General features: G+C 42.3%; 1 protein-coding gene across 4 annotated transcripts in view; it reads right to left on the bottom strand.

The window, feature by feature from the left end:
* The window catches only part of ctnnal1 (catenin (cadherin-associated protein), alpha-like 1), a 367,498-nt gene that overhangs the window by 32,017 nt on the left and 315,072 nt on the right, over positions 1–20,409 (bottom strand). For 3 of the 4 annotated variants that reach the window (XR_015078391.1, XM_085987995.1, XM_085987994.1), the window contains exons 8-11: positions 11,594–11,680; positions 9,541–9,699; positions 1,837–1,929; positions 946–1,096 (exon numbers count right to left, since the gene is read on the bottom strand). Coding sequence is in view for 3 of the 4 variants with exons in the window: in XM_085987995.1 (XP_085844121.1) it covers positions 946–1,096; positions 1,837–1,929; positions 9,541–9,699; positions 11,594–11,680 (490 nt within the window). In the remaining variant the exon portion in view is untranslated. The remainder of the gene's footprint in view (positions 1–945; positions 1,097–1,836; positions 1,930–9,540; positions 9,700–11,593; positions 11,681–20,409) is intronic. The other variant, XM_085987993.1, reaches the window with a different exon arrangement.

The raw sequence follows: 20,409 nt of genomic DNA on the forward strand, positions 1-20,409 counted from the left end.
CACTGTAATCTTTAACAGAGAACTAGCTACTTCTCCCCACTGCTTAGTAAATTTGTTGATGTGAACAATGGAGATTCCACAATACCAACACTGGGATCAATATGCTGTGAATTATCGTAAGCTCCTAAACACTTTTGTGAAAAACAGCGCATTGCTTAAAAAAGTATCTCTTGTACAAATTTGATTTCTGATCATAATGTCTTCAAATAAAGGTTAGCTATGGAAAAAAATCTTTTCACATGTCTTAGATGAAGAAAACCAAGATTAAGTGGATAACCTGCTGCTCAGAGAAGCTCTCTGTGCACATCAAAAGAACCGAGTACGAATTCCACTAAACCTCAACAACCACAGAAAAAATCCAAAGGTGTAAGATGCAAAATTCAAGAGCTATTAGCCGAATCAAAGGGTAGGACAGCAATTAAAAAATCAAATTGCTACATTCACTATATTATCAGGTGAAGCGATTATTACGAAGAAATCTCAGATAAAATATCCATAATTTTTGAAACCCCCGTGACAGAATTATAATAATTAACCCATTCAATACTATATAAAATCTGTGCTTTGAACAATACAAACAATTGACACAAAAACTGTGGGCCTCTCTCAGACTCAAGAGTCGAAACCTGCCACTCTCACATTTCTCTGACACTTTAACTTAACATATTAATCAGATTACCTCTGTACCAATGAGATAACAAGCTTTCCCTGAATTTTATGCCTTGTAAATAGATGGCCTGGGGCACATTTTTAGATCACGAAAAGGTTGTGGAATTTTACAGTCACAGCCAGTTTGCTTATTTGCTATTTGAAATATGTCACTAGAATTCTTCAGTGATTTTGCACGGTAATTTTCTTCCTCAGTTAGAATCTACATATTACACGACCCAACTGACAATCGAAATGTAATAGAGAGAACACTTAAACCTCAGTCAGACTATTCACCTCTTCGTCCTTCAAATACATCATTAATTTCTTTCAATAGGATGGACATATCGTTCAGTTGTGACTCCCAGGCTTCACAAAAGACATCTAGGTTTTCTTTGGCAATCTTACTAGAAGGGTGAAGAGCCAAGGTCTGTGCAGCAGAAATGATCTGAGAACAAAACAGAATAATTCATTTGACAGTATAAAGAAAGTCTATTGTGCACTAGGTGTTATTAAAGATGTGGAGGTAGTAGACCTTGGGGACCGCGTGAGTCAAATTCTTTTTTGCATTTAGACACACTAAATAAAAAGTGTTTAGATCTGAAGTTCAGTTGCGACCTAAATTCAGTGGACTCGTTGATATAGAACAGTTATAAAAGATTTTCTTGTTGCTAGGTGTAAAAATTAAAGTAAAAGCTGGCACAGAGCATAAGAGCTCCACAATCTAGCACCAGGGAGCAGTTCAATGATGTTTGACAACAGCCGCCTATCCCTCCACTGAGTTAATAATTGCAGTCCCACTGCTATGAGGAGATGTTGAGCAAAATTCAGCCACTTCCTCATTAGAGTGAGGGAAATTTAGTCAGTCTCATCACCAGTCTTCTCTCACACACCTTCTAGTCACTTACGCAGAAGCAACGTAACCAAAAGCTGGAAATAAGTTGTCTATCCACCTGCCCTGCCTGTCGCAGCTGATGAATAGTACGTGGTGACTGGAAAAAGGGGAGGGAGAAAATATCTTTTAAAATAAAGGGGTAAATTACAAGCAAAAATAAATTCTTGATTGATCTAAACTGAAGTAAACCCATGTCCTTGAATAAAGCTTCATGCACATCACTAGATTTTTTTTTTTTTTTTAATGATAATTAATCATTGTGGGAAAATTATAAACAGTAAAAACTTGCATACCTGTGGACCAATAACCTGAAATGTTTCTTCTGCATGTAAACAAGTAATCTCTAAGGGTTCAGTTCCTGACACATGCCGCAGTAATCGAGAAGTCTGGGGGGGGGGGGAAACACAATGTCACAGGAATTCACATCTAGATATCTTTACAAGTGTCACAAAACACAATTCAAATCTCAGTGGACTACAGCTGAGACAACCTGTAAATCTTTTCTACTAGCTTACATTTTGCTAGGTTCTATTATTTATTAAGAACAATTGTCAACCACCTTTCACATTAACTTTGGGACTCTTTCCACACAACGTATATGTTGCGAATCTAATGCAGGTGAGGTAGTGTTGTGGTTACATGACTGGACTGACAACCCAGAAGTTATCATTTCAAATCCCACAATGGCAAGTTGTGAAACTGCATTTAATAAATGTTACAAAAGCAAAATACTGCGGATGCTGGAAATCTGAAATAAAAACAGAAAATGCTGGAAATACTCAGCAGGTCAGGCAGCATCTGTGGAGAGAGAAAAACAGAGTTAACATTTCAGGTCGCTGACCCTTCGCCAGTTAACTCTGTTTCTTTCTCCACAGATGCTGCCTGACCTGCTTTAATAAATGTTGTAATTTGTGGGCTAGCACCAGAAAAAATGACCGTGGTTGTAAAAACCCATTTGGTTCACGAATGTCTTTTACTAAAGGAAACCCGCGACCCCGACCCAGTCTAATCTGCACTATGTGGTTTACTCTTAGTGCCCTCTGAAGTGGCCTAGCAAGCCGCTCGGTTATGCGAACAATTGCTACAAAGTATAACCGAGTATTAAATGCGTCCTTGACACTGATGCCCACATCCTGAACACAATTTTTTTTTTTAAAGAAACATGTTCAGCAGCACTGCTTCTGGGTATCTGCTAGTTTGAATTTGGGGAATTACATCAGAGAAACCCATGTGAAATTGAGGAATGTCTCTGATGTTCAAGAAGTGTAATGTTGCTTTCACCAACTGCAACGAATCTCCTCGTTCTTCCCCTCACGTAGTGCTTGTAACTTCTCTCTCCCTCACCTGATCTATATCTCAGTCACTCTTCCACCCTGATCTGCCTGGTATAAAATGTAAAAGTCAATTACACAGCACTTGGCAAAATGACTGGAGCCAGCTAAAGTAATTTACATGCACGCCCTAAGGAAATTCCACAAGTGCAGAGAGTGCTATAACTGCAGGTGGGCGGGAAACAGGGAGAGCACCAGCTCTTACAGGACTTGAATTGTGTGATCGCTGCCGAGACCATGGAGTCTTGCCAAGGGATGAGTGCTGGAACTGGTACTTTGATGAGTTGACATTGGTAGAAGAGATAAGGCAGAGGAGGGTATGTGCAGAGGAGAGATCAAATGTGCAGCATGCTTGGCAGGACGTGACAGAATGAATACTGTCTCCCACATCCATGGTCATGGGAACTTATGAAAAAGATATTCTACGGACCAAAGAGTGCCAAGGTAAGGTTGCCTGTAGTTTGATAACTCAAATGTAATCTATGCCCATAGTATGCATGGCACAAGCACTACGCCCTCATCAAGGTGCAGTGTCAGCAACAGAACATGGAAAGCACCAGCACAACCATTCACATGTTACACAACAATTTACACATGCTTTTCTTGTACTTTGAATGTTGTACCATCAAGTCAATATGCCACCTTTAACTATGTGTATACTGTGTAGTCACCCATGCACACAGAAGGGAATGTACACAGGGCACACAATGGGGGGGTGCACCTCATGTTACATGCCAATGCCGAAAGCATGTTTTGTGTGTTTTTGAAGAGCAGACTGCCCATAACCACAGAGAGAGTACCTCGTGCCACCTCTGCCAACCTACCTTGTCTCACCTGCCACGAAGAGGCAGCTTTGAAAATCGTGGGGGTGGAGGCCATACTGGGTGTGGGCGAGGAAGAGCTTAATGTTTCGCGGCAGTCCAACAAGCCAAATGTTCTCTTCAGCAACTTCTTGGTAGCCAGTCAAGCTCACTCAGTAACACACAGGCACATCTGCCCATCAAGAACATGGCATTATATTGGCCTTGCTACTGTGTGCACAGCCATTTGCCACATGCCCAAGTTATATGCCTGGGTCTGACTACTTGGGTGCTGGGCTAAATCCAAGTGGGTGCCAGACATCTAATGTGCAAGCACACGCACCTTTCTTTATGCTGTCTGAACTCCTAATCCTCCTCCAAATCTATACCAGCCATTGCAAGGTCCAATGGAACACCCATACTGAGCACTGTGGTCATGGCTGAAGGAGCAGCTCCTCTCAGCAGCAGTGCTATGGGAAAATGTCTCTGCAGAAGGTGTCTAGTGTTACCAAAAGGCAACAGCAGCCAAAAGCACAATAACCAAGATAATGCATAGACTGCAATTTAAAAAGACCCCCCCCAAAAAATTCATGCTTGCTTTATCCCAAACTGTCAATCACACCTTTAAGAATTTAAGTTCTCAAGGCAAGATCACAGAAGTACCCACAGAAGTAGCACGACTAGAGAGAGGAGACCTGAACCATTGCGAATTAATTGTGGGACTTACTTAAATAAGAATGACTGAAAATAGAGGGATAATGAAGCCTGACTCCAAAAATATCAATGTTTGTGCTTGCGGAATCTGATGCCTAGTTAATCATGTTCTTGGACCTCCTTGCACGATTCCACAATGTGTGCATGTAGTATGTGTAGGCCCACTGTTTTAGCTCTGAGGCTTTGGAACTGATGTTTTATTTTCTGTGCATTGAATGAATGGTAAGATATATTAAATGTGAATACATTTTTAAATTTTAAGTATCAGTGCATGGGTGTGTGGGTTTAATGTACATGCCCCCCTTTGTGCCATGAACCTATGCTTTGTTTGTTGATGTACTCTACTATTACGTAGTCCCCTAGTTGAAGAAATGTCGCATTTCGGGATTTTTTATCTTTTTTTCTTCACAGAAAGGATTTTGGGACAGATAGGTTTAACTTCCTCATTTTTATTTTCTGCCTGTCCCTCCTCTTTGTTCTGAGAACAGCTGTCTGAGTGAAACATTAATTTGGTTTCTCTCCGCTGATTCTGACTTGACCTGTGTAGTTCCAACATTTTTGCTTTTTGTCTCCTGTTACTTTGTCACTTGTAAGAACACAAGAACATAAGAAATATGAGCAGCAGTAGGCCATACGGCCCCTGGAGCCTGCTCTGGAATTCATGAGTGAATACATTTCTCATCAGTCCTAAGTGGCCGACCCCTTATCCTGAAACTATAACCTTTAGTTCTAGACTCTCCAGCCAGGGGAAACAACCTCTCAGCATCTACCCTGTCAAGCCCTCAAAGAATTTTATATGTTTCAATGAGATCACCTCTCATTCTTCTAAACTCCAGAGAGTATAGGCCCATTCTACTTAATCTCTCCTCATAGGACAACCCTCTCATCCCAGGAATCAAACTAATGAACCTTTGTTGCACCGCCTCTAAGGCAAGTACATCTTCCTTAGGTAAGGAGACCAAAGCTGAACACAGTACTCCAGGTGTGGTCTCACCAAAGCCTTATATAATTGCAGCAAGTCTTCCTTACTCTTATACTTCAAACCCCTTGCAATAAAGACTAACACACCATTTGCTTTCCTAATTGCTGTACCTGCATGTTAACTTTGTGCTTTGTGTGCTTTGTGTACAAGGACACCCAAATCCCTCTGCATCCCAACATTTACTAGTTTCGCACCTTTTAAGAAATATTCTGCTTTTCTATTCTTCCTACCGGAGTGGATAATTTCACATTTCCATTTTATAGACATTATAAGTATGAACATTACAGCCCCTAGGTGGCGCTGTACCAGTCAAGGACTGAGCATCTCTTTCACATGCCCAGTTTTGAAAGCACATCGTCAATCCGGCAAACTTGCTCACAATGGGTTAATTTGTAAAACTGCTCAGAAGGATATTATACACCACAATGAAGAATAGTACAATGAGAAAGGGTTAATTAATAACCTTGTAGTAAAGGGGAATTTCGAGAAGAGTGACCATAATATGATAGAATTTTATATTGAATGTGAAAGTGATTTAGTTAAATCTGAAGCTAGGGTCTTAAAACTAAACAATGCAAACTATGTAGGTATGAGGGGTGAGTTGACTAAGGTAGATTGGGAAACTACATTAGAAGATATGATGGTAGAGAAGCTAGCGTTTAAAGAATGAATACATAATTTACAACAAATATACATTCCTTTAAGGCACAAAAACTCCACAGGAAAAGTGGTGCAGCCGTGGCTAACAAGAGAAGTTAAAGATAGTATTAGATCAAAGGAGGAGGCTTATAATGTTGCCAAAAAGCGTAGTAAGCCTGAGGATTGGGAGGATTTTAGAATTCAGCAAAGGAGGACCAAGAAATTGATAAAGAAAGGGAAAATAGAATATGAGAGTAAACTAGCGAGAGACATAAAAACCGACTGTAAAAGCTTCTACAGGTATGTAAAAAGGAAAAGATTAGCAAAAGTAAACGTGGGTCCCTTACAGGCTGAGACAGGAGAAATTATAATGGGGAATAAGGAAATGGCAGAGAAATTAAATAAATACTTTGTATCTGTCTTCACGGAAGAAGACGCAAAAAAATTCCTGGAAATAGTGGAAAACCAAGGGTCTAGTGAGAATGAGGAACTGAAAGAAATAGTATTATCAAAAAAATAGTACTGGTGAAATTAATGGGACTGAAAGCCGATAAATCCCCTGAACCTGATGGACTATATCCTAGGGTTTTGAAAGAGGTGGCTATAGAGATAGTGGATGTCATTTTCCAAAATCCCATCGATTCTAGAACAGTTCCCGTGGATTGGAATGTAGCAAATGTAACCCCACTATTTAAGAAAGGAGGAAGAGAGAAAATGGGGAACTACAGACCAGTTAGCCTGACATCAGTAGTAGGGTAAATGCTAGAATCTATTATTAAGGACGTGGTAACAGGGCACTTAGAAAATAATAATAGGATTGGGCAGAGTCAACACGGATTTATGAAAGGGAAATTGTGTTTGACAAAATTGTTAGAGTTTTTTGAGGTTGTAACTACCAGAATAGATATGAGGGAAGCAGTGTATATGGATTTTTAGAAGGCATTCGATAATGTGCCACGTAAGAGGTTATTAAACAAAATTAAGGCTCATGGGATTGGGGGTAATATACTAGCATGGATTGAGGATTGGTTAACAGACAGAAAACAGAGAGTAGGAATAAACGGGTCATTTTCGGGTTGGCAGGCTGTAACTAGTGGGGTACCACAAGGATCAGTGCTTGAGCCTCAGCTACTCACAATCTATATCAATGATTTGGATGAGGGGGCCAAATGTAATATATTCAAGTTTGCTGATGATACAAAGCTGGGTGGGAATGTAAGTTGTGAGGAGGATGCAAAGAGGCTTCAAGGGGATACAGACAAGCTAAGTGAGTGGGGCAAGAACATGGCAAATGGAATAAAATGTGAAGTTATCCACTTTGGTAGGAAAAATAGAAAAGCAGAGTATTTTTTAAATGGTGAGAGATTGGGAAATGTTGGTGTTCAGAGAAACCTGGGTGTCCTTGTACACGAATCACTGAAAGTTAACATGCAGGTACAGCAAGCAATTAGGAAAGCAAATACAGGTAGACTATCCTTTATCCGAAAACCTCGGGACCAACTGAGTTTCGGTTTTCAGAGAATTTCGGATTTCGGAAGGTGGGTCGGCGGGGGCGGCGGTTGTCGGGGCCGGCGGGGGGGTCGGCGGGGGTCGGGGCCGGCGGGGTCCGCGGGGGGGGGGGGGGTCCGCGGTTGTCGGGGCCGGCGGGGTCTCGTGCGCACGACTTACCCTTTATCCGAACTTCCGAAACCGGAGCCCTCTAAAAACCGAAGGTTTTTTCGTTCAGCGTAAGTCGTACGCACGACTTACGCTGAACGAAAAAACCTTCGGTTTTTAGAGGGTTTCAGAAGTCCGGATAAAGGGTAGTCTACCTGTAGTATGTTGGCCTTTATTACAAGAGGATTTGAGTATAAGAGTAAAGACATCTTACGGCAATTATATAGGGCCCTGGTGAGACCACACCTGGAGTATTATGTACATATTTGGTCTCCTTACCTAAGGAAGGATATATTTGCCATAGAGGGAGTGCAACGAAGGTCCACCAGACTGGTTCCTGGGAAGGGGGGATTGTCCTATGAGGAGTGATTGAGTAGACTAAGCCTATATTCTCTAGAGTTTAGAAGAATGAGAGGTGATCTCATTAAAATATACAAAAGTCTTACAGGGCTTGACAGGGTAGATGCAGGGAGGATGTTTCCCCTGGCTGGGGTGTCTAGAATCAGGAGTCACAGTCTCAGAATAAGCGGTCGGCCAATTAGGACTTAGATGAGGAGAAATTTCTTCACTCAGAGCGGTGCATCTTTGGAATTCTCTACCCCAGAGAGCTGTGGAGGCTCAGTCATTGAGTATATTCGAGACAGAGATCGTTAGATTTCTGATTTTAAGGGAATCAAGGGATATGGGGATAGTGCAGGAAAGTGGAGTTGAGGTAGAAGATCAGCCATGATCTTACTGAATGGCGGAGCAGGCTCGAGGGGCCAGATGGCCCACTCCTGCTCCTAATTCTTATGTTCTTAATTAAGAAAAATTCTTTACCAACGGAGTTCTTTAAATTAAATTATAACTTGGTTCAAAATATATTCAAAAAGCTATTAAGAGGTAACAAAACAATCATGGATACACTGCAAATCTGAAATGAGATTTCAGTGGAACCAAAAAGGTGACCAAAAATTAAAACTTTACATGTTAAAAAAGCTGCATTTTACTAAAATACATTCTGCTACTTGCATTATGTACTTTATATACACAATAGTTTTATATATATATATATATACATATACACATATATAAAAAAATCTGTAAGAGATTTACAAATTTTTGTGTGGAAAGTCCCCAGCAAATTTTAACATGTTAGATGAAGTAGTGAGAGGAGGCACGTGTGGAGCATAAACATTGGCATAGACCAGTTGGGCCGAATGGCCGGTTTCTGTGCTGTAAACGCTATGTAATTCTATGTTGCAAAGGATCCCATACAATATTTACATGCTCCTGATGACCTGCCACAAACACTGATACACTCACAGGGCCGCTTTGCAAGTTGTCTCGCCCTCCCAGGGACCTCCTTTCAAATAGTGACATAATTCTGAGATTATTCACCAGCAATTGCTCACTCAGTCCCAGAGACCCTTCTAATATTGATACACTCCCAGCGACCCCTGCTAACATTCAAGTACTCCAGGGAAACCCCTGAAAATATTGACACACTCCCAAGCATGCCCTGCACTCACTCCTGGGGACCAACTGTTAATACTAGCATACTCCCAGAGACCCAACCCTAATTTCTAAAAGCAGCATTTAGCTACCCAACGGAAACCAATGCTATTATTGCAGAAAATGGTTTCAGTAACAAGAACAATGAACTGTAAATCCCCCAAAATCTGATGACCTTGTGGAACGCGTGGGATTCCCTTCTGGACTCCTGGGAGCCAGCAATCCCATTTTGAGAGCCTAAGATCTATAACACATTGCACAGGTTCATTCCACGTACACATACTGTATCTTCAGAAAACAAATACCAGGTAGAAGAGTTTCACATCAAGTGCTGAAACGCCATTTGCTACATGTATTGAAGTATCTGTTTCAACCCCCTACCTCAGCGAGCTGTTCCTTTTGTTCAGACAGTTTACAGGTACACTCAGCTAGTGCCTCCAAGTTTCCTTCAACCCCAGATACTTTCAGTGCCTTGAGGACCACATGCTCTGTGTAGCACTTTAGAAGATCCCCTGCTGACTCCACGGCTGTATTTTGAAGCTGAACAACAAAAACTGAAGAATTAATGTACATCACGGCAACAAAAATATTTTGTACGCGTTCAGCAAAAAAAAATGCCTTTTTCTTAATTGACGAGCCCAAAAGTGTTATTCAAATGAGTTCAAACAATCTTTACTGCTGGTGAGGAATACTGACATATTCCTGAAATATTAGGATTCAAATTAATCCTTGCCAAACAGCAAATGGCTGATGAAAATGTAATTTTTCTAGTCAATATCCCAGTAGAAAAATATATTAGCACAACTATAATTTTCCAGTGCCTTTTACTGGATAAAGTTAAAGAAATTGCAATTGTTCATTTTTAATTTAAAGTGTACTTTTGAGTACTGGGTTAGCACAGAGTGCCTGGACATGAATTCAGTCTGGAGTCAAGGGACAAAAGTGTCTTTTCCCTGCTGGTGGTAAAAGTCTTCAGTGAAATATGTTGGAGCATACTTAACCATATTCATCGCAGGTACAAGTCCCGAGCACAGAACTGCTGATACTTCAGCGTAAATTAGCACTAAATTGTCAATCTCATCGAGAGAGAATACAAGGGTAGTGGAAAATTAAACATTTATATTGGGACAGAAGGACTGATTTTGGGGGCAGTGGAGAGGGAGTTGTACCCTCTATCTCTATGCTGTACCTGACCTTGAAGTGCCTGATGCAGTCACTGAGGTTCCAAAAAATAGAATATGCTCAGTCCTCCCAGTGTAGACATCCTTCACTTTGATGAGCACAAAAATATACCAAAGAAAAATAACAACTTGTATTTATATAGCGCCTTTAATGTAGTAAAACATCCCAAGGCGCTGCACAGGAGTATTAGAAGACAAGAAATTTGACACCAATCCACAAAAGGAGATATTAGGGCAGGTGACCAAAAGCTTGGTCAAAGAGGTAGGTTTTAAGGAGCGTCTTAAAGGAGGAAAGAGAGGTAGCGAGATGGAGAGGTTTAGGGAGGGAATTCCAGAGCTTAGGGCCGAGTCAACAGAAGGCACGGCCACCGATGGTTGAGCGATTATAATCAGGGATGCTCAAGAGAGTAGAATTAGAGGAGCGCAGATATCTTGGGGGGGTGGGGGGCTGAAGGAGATTACAGAGATAGGCAGGGGCGAGGCCATGGAGAGATTTGAAAACAAGGATGAGAATTTTGAAATTGAGACGTTGCTTAACCGGGAGCCAATGTAGGTCAGCGAGCACAGGGGTGATGGGCGAACAGGACTTGGTGCGAGTTATGATACGGGCAGCTGAGTTTTGGATGACCTCAAGTTTACGTAGGGTAGAACCTGTGGAGATATCGTATCTTGCACATAGTATCAAAAAAGTAATGTAATATAATCTTATTCCTTATTTATATTTTATTTTCAAAACAATTATGGAATTAATTATTTAATTTATCACAGGTCAGCTGAAGGCACAGCATACAAATCAGAAAAGGTTGCAGATGGGTAGAAAAGTGCAGCTACAGCTCAGCTACCTAACTATCAAATGGATAATTCTACAAACAATGTTAAATATAAATTTTTGCATACAGCTCCTTCAAGAGAAAGAATTACACAAGATCATACAGTTCAACTGATCAGGAATTAAATGCAATTTTCTTAGCTTGAATCCAAATATCTAAGAGCATAGTTTTAAGTCTTAAAGACGAACAACCCCAACAGCTCAGCATCCTTGTATTATAGTAATCAGCTTGATCTCTTCATAACCAATCTCATTGTGATTCTGATCAGTTTCAGCAATGGGAAAGAACATTTGCTGCCAACATTTCCAACCACTATCATAAATTGGCTGTGAGGAGGTTACATTTGAGGTTCTTGGGTTTAGGTACAGAGCTGATTGCATCTCCCGTTGTTTTCATCTTACTTCAGAACTATAGGTCACTTACTTCTCTCCGCAGTTCACTCATACAGTGCCGAGTCTTAATTATGGCCAGCTCCATATCTTCTGTGGCTTCTTTGGCTTTCAGACATTGCTGTTTTGAGAGAGCCAGACATGAAAAAAGACATAGCTAAAACTAAACCATACTGTTGTACATAGTTTTAGGTACAATGTAAAGGAGGGCTGGAAACTACCAACATTTCATCAAGCACTGAGCAACTGTGAGGAAGTAAACCTATCACAAGTGCTCTAAATTTCCACTTCATATGAGACTTTTCTAAGTACGTACTTACAGGCTCTTTGAATCACTGATAACTTTATATTCCTCAGTATATATAATCCAAAAGTACTTTGCTCACTGAAGGTGTAATAGTTTTCATTCTTCAAACTGAGCTTCCTCCACAGACAATGAGCTATAATACAAAGGACATGCAAATCCACAGGAAATGTTTTCATGATGCCTCAACTTTCAAAACAGGGCCCATCGCTTGGCATTCCCCTTTCCTACATCCTAGCAACACCATCTCACATCACTTCTGCTTATTTGACTAGTGAAGGCCAATGTAACACATTTACTAATCAAACATAAATCCTCATAAATCACAGCAATCACCTGGCAAATTTACATCGTCACATAGATTCAGAAAACTTGCAATAACAACGTATCACTGTTAAAATACTAAGAAATTTGGCATGTTAAACCACAGCCATAAACTTCCATCTTTGGAAGTTAAAGGCTTTATTTCTTAAATGCTTACTTGTAAAAATCATAATCTTTGTACATAAAGCATCAGCCTACATGCAGCATTTACATAAACTAAGTCAGTATTCAATTCCTTATGGAGGCTGGGAAAAAGCACTGTATACACATTGGCCCAGAAATTCGGGTCGGGGGCTTCCCGCGGGTGCAAGCCCCCGACCTGCACTTACCTTGCGCGCCGGCAGTTGAGCTGTAGGGCCCCGTGGAATTCCGCTCCGGGGCCTGGCCCAGCTGCCGGCGCGCTGTGCTTGCGTGTCCCAGGGGCGTAGTTAGTGCGATGCGTCCCCTGGGATCACGTGAGCCATGGGCAGCCAATCGGAGGAGGGAAAAGCCCATTCATAAGATTGACAGGAAGACCTGTCTAAACTTATGAATACTATGGGCCTCAAAATAGCATTAAACCTTCAAATAATTTTTTTTTTTTTTGAATCACACTTTTTCAATAAACTACAAATTACATTAAATAACTATTTTAAACAATAATTTAAATTTTTGAAAAAAATAATTTTATAAAAAAACAGGGCTAAAAATAAACTTACCTTGCTTTAAAGTATTTAAAAATAATAAACCTGTGGAAAAAATGTTTTAATTTTAATTAATTGACCACTTACCTTGTAAAAAGCAGGCCTTACGCCTGCTTTTTAAATGTGTAAATCCTACAGGTTTCACCTCGCGTGAAAACCTGCAAAAAAAAACTAAGTTCAAAGCGCGCGCGCAGCCTCACCTGCGCGCGCGTTCGACCTCTGAACCCCTTCGTTCAGAGGATCGGTAGTGCCGGTTTCCCGCGCATGCGCAGTGCATGCAGGAAACCCGCACTTCCATTCGGCCTACGGGTGAGTACCCCGTGCCTACTCACCCGTGGAGAGCCTAATTTCTGGGCCATTATAGGCACCGCCATCATTTTTTAGAATAATCTGATTTTCCACTTTGTTTATTCTCCACAACATACCACAAGTATAGCACACTTTTAGTAAAGAGGGAGGATTTAAGACTCAAAGCTGAGGTTATAACAGCTTTGCCAAACTGTCTGTTCTCAATTACAACAGGTTTAAAATTAGTCTGTGTTTTGATCATAGGTCTTGGTGAATGACCTTTAAATTTTCCTGGGGGAATTTTTCCCTGCCATTCAAGGTAGAGCTAGAATTAGAAACATTCTGAGTGTTACTGTTTTGTCAACACGTTTATCCAATGTTTTGTTTCCATAGAACAAAATAATTTACTGGACCTCCCCCCACCACATAGCAGAATCTATAGTCCCTCTCTGAATTATTGTGGAACAGGATGGAATGATAATCTCTTAAATTAAAATAAATTTAGAAACTAATTTTGGTAGACATTTACGATGAGGTGTAAATATGCTCCAGTAAGAGTGGTAAGTGAGCAGGATATTTCAGTTCACTGACCTTTGCAGCAAAGACCAGTCATTAGAAGAATTCATTACATGACAGAACATCAGACGCAGGAGCACTTATAGAGTTATAGAGTCAGAGTCATAACGGCACAGAAGGAGGCCAAGAACTAGTGTAAAACTTGTTCAACTCCCAAGCCGAATAAACAGGAGAAAGAATTTGATTTCCCAGGTTCTTTTCAGTAACTCCAGACATAAGAGTGCTCCCTATTGAGCTAAGCAATGACCACTAACATCTGGGGACTGGGCCCAAGTTGGGACAACTGTCTTACAGACTAGTGAAGCAGCAGCATGACTCAGTTGCACTCATAGAAACATATCTATCAGCCAGCATCCAAGACTCTTTCATCGCCCTCCCTATTTATGGCCTTTCCCATAGGCTGGATAGACCCACCAGTGGTGGGGGCACAGCGGTATACAGTCGGGTGGGAGCTGCCTTGGGAGTCCTCAACATGACTCCAGACCCCATGAAGTCTTAAGGCTTCGGGTCATTAAAAGGTCAAGGATACCTAATGACCACCAGATACTGGTCCACTCAACTGACCAATCAGTACTCCTCCATGTTGAACACCATTTGGAGAAAGGACAAAGGGTACCAAGGGCACTGAATGTAGTTTGGGTGGGGGACTTCAATGACCATGTTTGAGTCCTTAAAAACATAGCTACCAGACAGGGCCTGCATTAGGTGACAGAGGAATCAACACGAATTAACTTACTTGATCTCACCTTCATCACCCTATCGGTCACAGACACATCTGTCCTGCATTAGCAGGAGTGACCACCACATAGACCTTGTTAAGACAATGTCTCACCTTCACATTGAGGACATCCTCCATTGTGTAATGTGGCATCACAACTGTCTAAGTGGGACAGATGAAGGATAGATCGAGCAGCCCAAAACTGGGCATTCACGAGGAGCTTTGGGCCATCAGAAGAATTGCATACCAGCACAATCTGTAACATGTATGCACCAAAATAATGAACAGGCGAATCAATGGATTCAATTCTAGATCGCTTCACACACTACTTGGCAGACCCAGAAAGAAGTAGGATGACAACATAAAAGTGCTCCTTAACAGCATGGGCCGTATTACCAATGAGGGACAAGTGAGAGCCCTGAACCCCAACAGTTGGAAGAAGCTGGAAGTGGCAATGCCTGCTTCTGGATAAGCCCCTAGATGATGAGACAGCAACAACCTGTAACTTTATGGACTGGAACATCCTCACACCTTGATCAACATCAAGCTGCGATACCAACTTTGGTTCAACACATTTTTGCCGAACACTAAAAGCAGCAGGCTACAGAAAGAGTGGTCACACAACCAATGGAGCAGAAAAAAGCTCGCTGGCCATACCACTTCTAGTCAAGAATGATGGTGGACAACTAGGCAACTAACAGGAGGAACAGATGGCGCCATGAATATCCCCAACCGCAACCATTATGGGGTCTAGCATGTGTGTTCAAGAGACAAGGCTGTGTATTTGCAAGCATCTTCAGTCAAAACTGCCAAGTGGATGATCCTACTCTGCCTCCTGCCGGGATCCCCATCATAGGTGCCGATGTCCAGTCAATTCAGTTCACCCCATGTGACATTAAGAATTGATTGCACTGGGCACAGCAAAATGCTATGGGCCCTGATTACATCATGGCTGCAGTGCTGAAGATCTATGCATCAGAACTAGCCACTTCCCTAGCTATTACCCAGTATTCCCAGTCGCCGTCCTCTCCCGGTCACGCCCCCTCTCCCAGTCATCCTCTAGTCTTCTTGAAGGACTTGCCCAAGTACCGCAGTGGCCCAAACTTTGAGGCCGCTTCTCTGGCGAGCTGCTTGGAGACACCCGATCATTATGAGACCCAAGACCCAATATTAGGTGTGGCTTGAGCCAATCGATTCAGGCGCAAGGACGAATTCCTTTTCGGGCATGAACGAATTTCCCCCCCTAGGTCTGGCAGATGGATTATAATGTGGATAAATGTGAAGTTATCCACTTTGGTAGAAAAAACAGAAAGGCAGAGTATTTCCTAAATGGTGAAAGATTGGGGATTGCAGATGCTCAAAGGGACCTGGGTGTCCTTGTACATGAGTCACTGAAAATGAATGTGCAGGTGCAGCAAGCCATTAGGAAGGCAAATGGTATGCTGGCCTTTATTACAAGAGGATTTGAGTACAGGAGTAAAGAAGTCTTACTCCAATTATATAGGGCCTTGGTGAGACCACACCTGGAGTACTGTGTACAATTTTGGTCTCCTTACCTAAGGAAGGATATACTTGCTATAGAGGGAGTGCAACAAAGGTTCACGAGATTGATTCCTGGGATGGCGGGACTGTCGTATGAGAAGAGATTGAGTAAACTAGGCCTGTATTCTCTTGAATTCAGAAGGAGAGGGGAATCTCATTGTAGCATACAAAATTACTACAGGACTTGATAGGGTGGGTGCTGGGAGAATGTTTCCCTTGGCTGAGGAGTCTAGAACCAGGGGCCACAGCCTCAGAATAAAGGGTAGGCCATTCAGGACTAAGATGAGAAGAAATTTCTTCACACAGAGGGTGGTGAATCTTTGGAATTCTCTACCCGAGGGCTGTGGAGGCTCAGTCATTGGGTATATTCAAAACAGAAGTCGATAGATTTCTGACTAGTAAGGGCATCAAGGGATATGGCGATAAGGCCGGTGAATGGAATGGAAGCAGAAGATTAGCCATGATCTCATTGAATGGCAGAGCAGGCTCGAAGGGCCGAATGGCCTACTCCTGCTCCCATTTCTTATGTTATGGTATATTTGATACTATTGGAAGAATTTAAGGGCAAGCACCAAATGCTTGGGCTGAAGTCAGTGCCTTTGTCCACATGGCCTCAATCTATGGAAATCTATAGCAATAGAAGATGATTCCCCTTTCATTGTGTCTTCTGGTTATATTTACTTGTGGAAGTCTTCAAGGCAGAACAAAATAAACCCAGAACAAATGTGCTTCTTTCTCCTGACCCTTAGACAACTCTATCTTTGTAGGAATGATTGTGGTAAGATGATAAAAGGGATGTTTTCAAGTTCTTGGCAGCCTCAGGCATGTTCGTCACTGATGCTTTAGCCATGTTGCATTTTATAATCTGTTTCGGCCCCTGAAGTGAATGTTTTTCCTCAACTTCCCTTGGAATTTTCCTGAGAATTCATGACGTTATTGTTGCCAGTCAGCCATGACGAGTGATAGGAAATGCCTTCCTACATTTTATGGAAATTTTAAATGAAAATTGGGCATAAAAATCAACATTTTAAATACATTTTCTAGAAACAAGTAAAACAAATTATTGCAACGGACTAAACATTAATTTAGTACTGATAACAGGAGAGGCAATGTAAAATAGATGTACAAGAGAAGCTATTGCCAACCATATTTTATAGTGAATTTCTTTACAAATATTTTGATACGGTCTTAAGGATTGACTAGTCTGACTATTGAATGAAGCTTGTTGACTCGGGAGAAGAGAATGCCAGAAAAGGACTATAACTAGTTGGCCATTTACAATGGACAAGCACGGGTTTGGGTGGAATATTGAAATGTCACACTGGTTCAGCAGGGGCGCTCTTCTGGAGTTACGGCACACTATTAGAGGCAAGCAGAGTGACTTTGTTCTGCATTTGGCTTTTGAACAGTAACATTTTGGAACTATAAGTTATCAACAATAAATGCCACGTGCTTTCGACAGATACATTGGCTGGATTTTCATTGAGGAGTCGGGACTACAACTTTCGGGGTTGTAGTCCCGCCTCCATCGAGCTGCAGCCAATCCACGCGATTTTAACTTGATTGACCTTGTTGAGCCCGCCCAGCGGGCTCAGCAGGCCAATTAAGGGCCACCCGGCAACAGGTGACGTCACAGACTGAAATTTCATCGGTCAAGAGATTTTGACAGATGAAATATCAGCGTTTCACAGCTGTTTGAAGCTGTCAAACACTGACAGTCTTACTTCTAACCTGAGTCCTTCTCCACAGACTCAGTTAGAAATCTCTCCTGCACAGAAAGCTGCAGGCTGTCACTTTTGACAGTTCGCGGCCATTCTGCTTTCTGTGCCGGTGAGATGAGGGACTCCCGGAACCTAAAGGAAGGAAGGCTGAAAAGGTAAGAAAAGGTAATTTACACTTCTTTAATCACTTTAGACACACCAAACACACTTACCTTTGCACTCATGCACACATCACTCACCTGAACACCGATATCTCGACCCCTCCAAGCCCTTCAACCCGACGGCCCGCCTCCTCTAACTTGCCGTGGTTTGGAGCTGTCGAAAATCCCACAGTTCAACCTTCAAAATAGGGATTAGGCTAAAAACTGCCTGTTAATTACCTGTTAACAGGCAGTTAATTGGCACTAATCCCTTCCTGCCTCGGGTAGGCGGGTCAGGTACCCGCCTCCTTTGAAGCGGGCATGGAGGCGGGTTGGGTATGGGATGGTGTCGGGACCCCCGATTTCGGGATTTTAACCCCCTGCACGCCTCCAATCCTGACTCCACAGCACACTGAAAATCCTGCCCATTAAGTATGAAGTTCTAATCTTACTGCAAGCGTTAATGATTCAGATTACCTGGCATAATGTTTTAATATTGATAAGCTGAAAGGGGAATTTTTTTGCCTAGATTTTAGGTTTTAGTTTTCAGCAGCTTGTAATTCAAACATCATTACAGAGATGAGAGCAGGTGGAACAGTTTTCCTGAGGCAGTTGAACTGCTACCAAAAATCACTATGTTCATATTAACATTGTTCAAGTTAAATACATAAACAGGAAGACCAAGGCTGCTATCCATTAATTCGGCATATCAACAGAAAAGGGCTAACTTTGCCAAGCATGTACTATAATCGTCAAAGCTGAACACTGTCGATAAAGTATATTAAGTTGAGTACAGCTGAGCCTATGATGCAATAATCCTGAACTTAATTATGCTAAATTGAATAGTTAATATTTTGTTCTGCAAATATACCAAGCCAATGTTCTGTTGATGATGATTAAGTTAAGCATCATCGTATCCTTGATTACAGAGAAGTAGCATAATAAAGTGATTGTCAGTAGCAAACCAAACTGCGTTATATCAACACCTTGTGGGTTAAATTGGATAGCCTCCGAAAATGGGCACGGGGATAGTGGTGCGCAATTAAGCCACGCCTGTTCAGTGTAATGCAGGCAGCCCACCAACATTGGGCTGCCTGCTCATTATAATGGAAAACGCTGGAAAAACTCAGCAGGCCAGGCAACATCCGTGGAGAGAGAAACAGAGTTAACGTTTCAGGTCGAACACCCTTCATCAGAACTGGAAAAAAACAGAAAAGGGGATCGATTTTAAAGCAAGTAGGGACTGGGAGGGGATGAAAGAACAAAAGGGAAGGTCAGCGACAGGATAGAAAGCAGGAGAGATTAAGAGACATTGAGAGATATTAAGAGATATTCAAGGAACAAAGGATGGCTCTGGATGAAGTGTGAATGGCCCTGGCAGAATGAAGGACAGCTGCCATGTGGGAGGGAAGAAAAAAGCCCAGGCGAAAGTGTGGATTAAAAAAAGAGAACATTAAAGAGACGGAGAAACTGGGAGAATGGAACAGAGTCCTTACAGGAGGCGGGGTGGGAGGAAGTGTAGTCCAGGTAGCTGTGGGCTTGTAGTGAATGTTTGTCAATAAACTATCCCCAGAGATGGAGACGGAACTGCCTCATTCTCTTCCCCATTACCATGCACCCTCTGCATCAAATATTCATACCATTTTCCCTTAAAAGGTACAATACAGAGGTGAGGTGAGAGTGACTGCCCTTGACACCAAGGCAGTATTTGACAGAGCGTGGCATCAAGGAGCCCTAGTAAAACTGAAGTCAACGGGAATCGCCGGGAAATCGCTCCACTGGCTGGAGTCATACCTAGCACAAAGGAAGATGGTAGTGGTGGTTGAAGGTCAATCCACACAGCCCCAGGACATCGCTGCAGGAGTTCCTCAGGACAGTGACCTAGGCCCAACCATCTTCAGCTGCTTCATCAATGACCTTCCCTCCATCATAAGGTCAGAAATGGGGATGTTCGCTGATGATTGCAGTGTCCAGCGCCATTCACAACTCCTCAGATAATGAAGCTGTCCATGCCCACATGCAACAAGACCTGAACGACGTTCAGGCTTGGGCTGATAAGTGGCAGGTAACATTCGTGCCACAGAAATGCCAGGCAATGACTATCTCCAACAAGGGAGAGTCTAACCACCTCCCCTTGACATTCAACGGTATTACCATCACCGAATCCCCCACCATCAACATCCTGGGGGTCACCACTGACCAGAAACTTAACTGGACCAGCCACATAAATACTGTGGCAACAAGAGCAGGTCAGAGGCTAGATATTCTGCAGCGACTGTCTCACCTCCTGACTCCCCAAAGCCTTTCCACCATCTACAAGGCACAAGTAAGGAGTGTGATGCAATATTCTCCACTTGCCTGGATGAGTGCAGCTCCAACAACACTCAAGAAACTCGTCACCATCCAGGACAAAGCAACCCACTTGATTGGCACCCCATCCACCACCTTAAACATTCACTTCCTTCACCACCGGCGTACCATGGCTGCAGTGTGTACCATCTACAAGATGCACTGCAGCAACTTGCCAAGGCTTCTTCGACAGCACCTCCCAAAT

Source organism: Somniosus microcephalus, chromosome 5 (genome assembly GCF_052327205.1).
Source record: "Somniosus microcephalus isolate GS21.2 chromosome 5, FLI_Smic_1.0, whole genome shotgun sequence".
In the NCBI taxonomy this organism is placed as follows: domain Eukaryota; kingdom Metazoa; phylum Chordata; class Chondrichthyes; order Squaliformes; family Somniosidae; genus Somniosus; species Somniosus microcephalus.